The sequence below is a fragment of the Rhopalosiphum maidis genome, chromosome 1, assembly GCF_003676215.2.
Source record: "Rhopalosiphum maidis isolate BTI-1 chromosome 1, ASM367621v3, whole genome shotgun sequence".
Taxonomy (NCBI): domain Eukaryota; kingdom Metazoa; phylum Arthropoda; class Insecta; order Hemiptera; family Aphididae; genus Rhopalosiphum; species Rhopalosiphum maidis.
In genome coordinates this window covers 83,676,219-83,682,445 of record NC_040877.1, presented here as the reverse complement: position 1 = coordinate 83,682,445, position 6,227 = coordinate 83,676,219, and the positions used below count along the sequence as shown (strand labels likewise).

The 6,227-nt window shown below is 26.7% G+C and overlaps 1 protein-coding gene across 1 annotated transcript; it reads left to right on the top strand.

Moving 5' to 3' along the window:
• Nucleotides 1–641: 641 nt before the first annotated feature.
• On the top strand, nucleotides 642–4,782 carry LOC113557324 (kelch domain-containing protein 10 homolog). The gene is made up of 5 exons (XM_026962786.2): nucleotides 642–808; nucleotides 1,776–1,954; nucleotides 2,155–2,362; nucleotides 2,436–2,764; nucleotides 4,150–4,782. Exons 2-5 carry the CDS (start codon nucleotides 1,793–1,795, stop codon nucleotides 4,669–4,671), a joined length of 1,221 nt encoding a protein of 406 aa, XP_026818587.1. The 5' UTR covers nucleotides 642–808; nucleotides 1,776–1,792; the 3' UTR covers nucleotides 4,672–4,782.
• The last annotated feature ends 1,445 nt before the right edge of the window (nucleotides 4,783–6,227 follow it).

Sequence of the window (6,227 nt, the reverse complement as noted above, 5' to 3'; positions counted from 1 at the left end):
TGTATTATTAATTATTATATTTTATTAATAACTAAATATCTTTTAAAATGGTAAATTATAATTTAATAATAAGTGCGCAAGTGCGCAATATACATACAGACCGTAAAATATATCAAGATTACAATTTTATCGGATTTAAATTAATTTCGTCGGGTAAAATTGTAAATTTCAACTAATAGAATACATACAACATTCATAAAAACGTTTTTCTCATACATTTGATATCTATCTACCTACTCGCGAATAAAAACAGTATTCATAATTAATATTGATTTTTCACGACGATCCTTTTTATAGGGTGTAACACTGTTACAGAATCTTTAAGATTGGGTCGATTAGGATGTAGGCATACGATAGCTACCGACGCTACCGTTGCTATAGAGGCATATTAAATATTATTTATTAATATTAATCTAATAATAATAATAATATGGCTTACATTGCTTACAGCCACTCGATACGCGACGCCGGTACAGAACAGTAGAATGACATGTGTCACTATGCCAGTCACCACGGGTGTTTCGTTTGTTATCACAACGCCGTTCGAAATGTTAACTGTGTTTATTTTGGGTATCGCAAACCCCTGATAACTGATAACCGCGAGCTTATTAAGCAAAAAATTGATACGAGCACGAACGTATTTTAACCGTGATACACTGAATACTGATACTGTCTTGAGAGAACCGAAACAGCCAGAAGTCGTGAACATCACTAAATCAGTAGCTATTAGTTTTACATTTTTACAATTTTATCGTGGTATTTTTGTATTCGAACTTCAAACGCAATTCATACTTCTCGTCCATAACAGGTAGATGAACATTTTTTTTTTTTTTAAACATCGGTGTCTGTTTCCAAAGGCTCTGTCAAAGTCAAATGACGTAGTCTCATCCTCATGATAGACATCTCCGGTGATTTAAAATTGATTTATTTATTTAAAATAACAAGCTTAGTCACCGTAGTGGTAATTAAATTATTTTCAAACGCACACAATAAATTTAAGGAAGGATCTGAAAATAATATCCGGGAATAATTAATAATAACCGAGATGTGACTTAAATATTTCATTAAAATATTAGATACCCTTTTAAAAATAAATTACTTCACTCGTGGTTACATTTAATTTTTTCATACCTACCTACTTAGTACCAAAACAGAAAATAATTTAATATCAACAAATTCTTTATATACACACACTTAAAATATAATCATATATGGTAATTTGTGTTATTTAAGAGAACGTAGAACCCACATGTGTTGTCACTGTCTTGTGACACACTTGTGACATAGCAAATTTTCATTCACCATTTTCAATATTGTGCTGTTAATTATGATATTAGAGTGAACTGACCTATTTTAAAATTTAAAGGTAAGATAATTATCCAGGTCCCCACGTTGTCTTTTATTGATATTATTATTTTTAAGTAAGTTATGATCATTTTAAAATGGTACTACGCCCTCTTAATGTACATCAGTTAATATTTATGAATATTTAAGTAATTTACGTTCATAATACATTTTAGATATATTAAAATGGTTTTCTCTGGTTTTCTTTCCTTAAATCAGGTCCAGTCCATATATTATTGTATCCTATACAGTCGATTTATTGTTGTGATACTTTCATTTGTTTCCGTTTCCTATATTTTTATAAATCTTTAAAATATGGGTTAAGTGTGTACTGGCACAAGAAAATTTATTCTTTCAATATATACTCTAATTATGTTACTTTTAATTAATCTTCAGATCAAATGAGTAATTAATTTTTATGTTTTGAAAAGGTGTTATGCAGTGAAAAATGTCGAACAATATTTCAATATACAAATTCAAACCATTTCAGTTCTCAATATTAAAGAAAAATCATGATCCACAGCAACGTCCATTGGCAAGAAGTGGACATCGTGTAGTGTGCAATAATGCCTATTTGTTCTCGTATGGAGGTTTTAACCCTCAAACAAATGTTAGACAAATATTTTTTTCTTTATAAAAATTACTGTTAATTTTTAATATTTATAATTATTTCTTTTAAGTGTAATGGTGTTTTGCTTTTAAAATAGAAATTTTCTTACAATTTATTAATTTTAGTTGCCTTTATTTATATTGTAACTCATTTTAGACATACTTTTAAGCATATAAACCATAATTAATATATACTTACAGGATGTTTTGCTTCGTAATCGAGTGTCATCTGCCATGCGGGAGCTTTGGAAGTATTGTTTTGATTTAGGTGAATGGAAAATAATTAAGTGTAACAATGTACCTCAAGAATTAGCATCTAGTTCAGTTACACTATCTGGTAATATAATCATTATATATGGAGGTACTGGAGTTCCATTTGGAGCATTTTGTAGCAATCGCATGTACTTGGGTAGGTTTTTATACAAATTAATTAAATTGATGATGTGCATAATAAAATTATTGTTCAATTTTAATGATTCCAGGAAATTTAGCCAATGAGTATAAAGAAAATGGAATGAGTTTTGAAGAGTTAGAAGTGTCTGGAGATGTTCCATTACCATTATATGGACAAGGTGTCGTAATGGATGGTAAATATATTTATTCAATTGGTGGCACATCTGGTTACGAATATGAGATGGATGTTCATCGATTTGATCTGAGTACAAGAAAATGGGAGTTGTTACATAAGTCACTCGGAGAAGGTCAAGAACCTGAACCTAGATATCGACATGAAGTGGTATTCTATAAAGGTAGAATATACATATTCGGCGGAGGACGTGGTGGTGCCAGGAATATTTACTATGGTTTTTCGGTTAGTATAAAATATTTTATTTATATTTTTAAATATATGTTATTCTTAACAGATTTACTTTTTATTCAATTCCATTCTCTTGTTGAATTCAACTTTTTGATGAGTGCATTTTTATATTATGATTCATTTATACAGTGAATTTATTTTAAAGAAATAAAATAATACATTTTCAATTTATCTAATTTAAAGTAATATGTACATAAATACATCACTGTTAGTATGAAAGACATTAATCTACATATGGTAGCATGTATTTCATTATATATTTATTATTTTTATAATATAATTTAAGCTGTAATGTTTTTATTTAGTCATTTGAATAAATTACTGTTAATAATGAAATAACTGTTTTGTTTAAGTAAAATTTAAATTAATAATTTAACTAAAAATAGGTTGTTAATAACAATAGTACTTAAAATGTTATAAGAATACTCTATTAATGATGTAAAATTATGTAATGAACATAGGGCCTTTACCTATTGACATTTTTTGTATATAAAATAAGTCAATAAAATATACTATTAGCATTGATTTTAAAATATACTATATCAGCGGTTCCCAAACTGTGAGGCGCAAGCTTTTAGCAGGGGAGGCGTGAGCCGCATGGTAAATATTGATATTTTTAAATCAACAATAATTTTGTTACAATATCATAACTATTCTAAACAAATATTTCACTATTATGTTACTGTTAACTTATATTGTCATAAAAATAAAAATGTTTGTATATTTAAATACTATAAATTTATAATTTAATTTTTAGGGTGGCGTGAACTAAAAAAGTTTGGGAACTGCTGTACTGTATAATATTTTAAAATCAATGCTATTAGTGTATAGTCTTTATAAGTTATAACTAGGGCTTAGAAATTGTAAGAGATGAATATTGTTTTATATATTCTTGATTTAGATCAAGCTAAAAATCCAATTTATACAATTGTGGTTTTTAAAAATTGAAAATTGATAATTTTTGAATACCTCATCAATTTTAGGGAAAAAGCGCATATTTTGTTAATTTCCATTTGAATATTATGCATAATATACAATATTTTCTAAACAATTGATTTTTATTATAATTAATCTATGTATTTGAAATAATAATGAGTATAAAACTCAACCGCGCAGTAGCTCGCCGGCCAAATCCGGGCCTGTTGCAGTTGACTATTAATTTAACATGATAATGGTGCGTATGATGCACATTTAATCACGTTTATAATATGTGAAAATATTATCTTATCGTTGATAAGTTATTGACTTAACTTATTGACTATCATATAAGTAAATTTATTGTACACTGTTGTAGCTCATCAATTTGTATCTTAATAATGATTATAATTTTATGTTTTAAATTCTTGTATTTTATAATCAGATATTATTATTTTTACTAGAAAATCCATATGTTTGACTTGGCCACTAGACAGTGGCAATTTCTTCCGGCCAAACATGACCACAGGGTACCAAAACCTGGTTATCCAAATAACCGAAGCTGCCATAGCTGTGTTCAATGTCCTGAGAATTCTAATTTGGTGTATATATGTGGTGGTTTTGATGGCTTCCAATCCTTCAAAGATGTTTGGCGTTTTGACTTCGACACCTTACAGTGGGAAAAACTCACAAAGTGTATTATGCCTCGGTCGGTATACTTTCATTCTACTGCTGTAACTCCTTCTGGTCGTATGTGTTGTTATGGTGGCATAGTTTCTGATGACGATGTAGATGCTAGAGGTGGCCGTTCAAATGATATTACTAGTGCATGGATTATAATACCCAAATTGAAAGTCATATGTTGGGAAGCAATGGTTCACTATTTCAAAGATCAGATGTTTGCATCTAGTGATGAGAATTTAAAGAAAATTGGTTTACCTCAAGAATTCTATGAACGAATAATTGAAGCTCGGAGAATTTGTTAAATTAAGTCAATTTCAAAAATACATTTCTTCATTAAAGATTTTTAGATCATTGTTAATATTATATGAATATTTTTGATGAATTTATAAAATCTTGTATGCTTTTTAATGTCAATTGTATTGTATTACATCATTATGAAATTTATCAAAAAATGGTTTTGAAACCAAATATACATAGGTAATCTAATGTTTTAAACATTATTAAAATTTTGATTATTGTTCTTTTTTATTTTATTTTTAAGAATTAAAAAAAAATTGCTAGATATAAATTGTAATTTGTATAAATCTGACTTAAGTTGGCTAACTCATCAACATTATTATTGTAATTTTATTTTTAACATAAGTATTTAAAACTATTGTGGTTGATGTATTCTTATATGTATAATAATAAAATTGATTTCCAAAATTCATTAGCTTTGTAACATTTTTCAAAAATAAAAATATCTATTCCTATTGAACTAACCAAATGTTATGTTAAAAGTTGATGATACGGGATTAATTAGACATTATGTGTAATCCTTTTCAGTTATTAAACACACAATTGGTATGTTTATGTGCAAAATTAGTAGTTTATGTGGTCGGCAAGTTATGAATATAAAATAATTGTTTAATTTTTTGGCATTCTACACAATACTTAGATATTTATTTAATTTCAACTTTATTTTTATAACTCCTAGAATATACTTTATAGAATAATTTAAAAAATGTACTGAATACAAAGTACACAACATTATAGCTTAATTTAAAAAAGTTAATGTTGCTTTCTTTATATCTATAAAGTTTCCAATTAGACAGATCATTAGATTTGTAAAAAGCAGCAATATTTTGTAAAATATAAATATTAGGTTTTCAAATTTACAAATAAATTATTTTAAAAGGACGATTTTATCCAACTAATCAACTTGTTAACATAGATTTGAAAAATATGTCTATCTTTCAAAAAATTGGAGTTTAGAATTTACAAATCAAGAACATAGTTTGATAGATTTAATTTTTAATGGTTTATTTACAAATTCTAAAAACCAATTTGTGAAATATTTGTCACATTTTTCTATTCAGTATCTAAAATGATGTATTTGTTTATCCATAGACATATAATTGAATTTGAAAAATTTATTTAGCATTCAATAATCAACATGCTTTTATTTTTAACTTCCCCCTAGCAATGATACATCATTTAATATTTTTCAATTAAAAGGAAAATAGTTGTTTTTTAAAAATATTATCACATTTTTACTTTTAACATCATAGTAACCATAAAATCATAACATTTATAGAGAACTTATACAAATGCGTGAATACAGAATATTATATTACAGTAAATATTATCAGTTATTAATCATAATTCATAAGTATAATTAGTATAAGTCTTATAGTTTTATATCTTATTGGTTGAGTTTCATATTTAACACCTCAATTTTTTTTATATTGACTATCTATCAATGTATATAATAACATATCCTGACTTACTAACAATGAACATTCATTTTCATCATATTGAAAAGTTTTAACTATTTGGGACATTTTAGATATGTGTAAATATGCAATTCTAACATGCA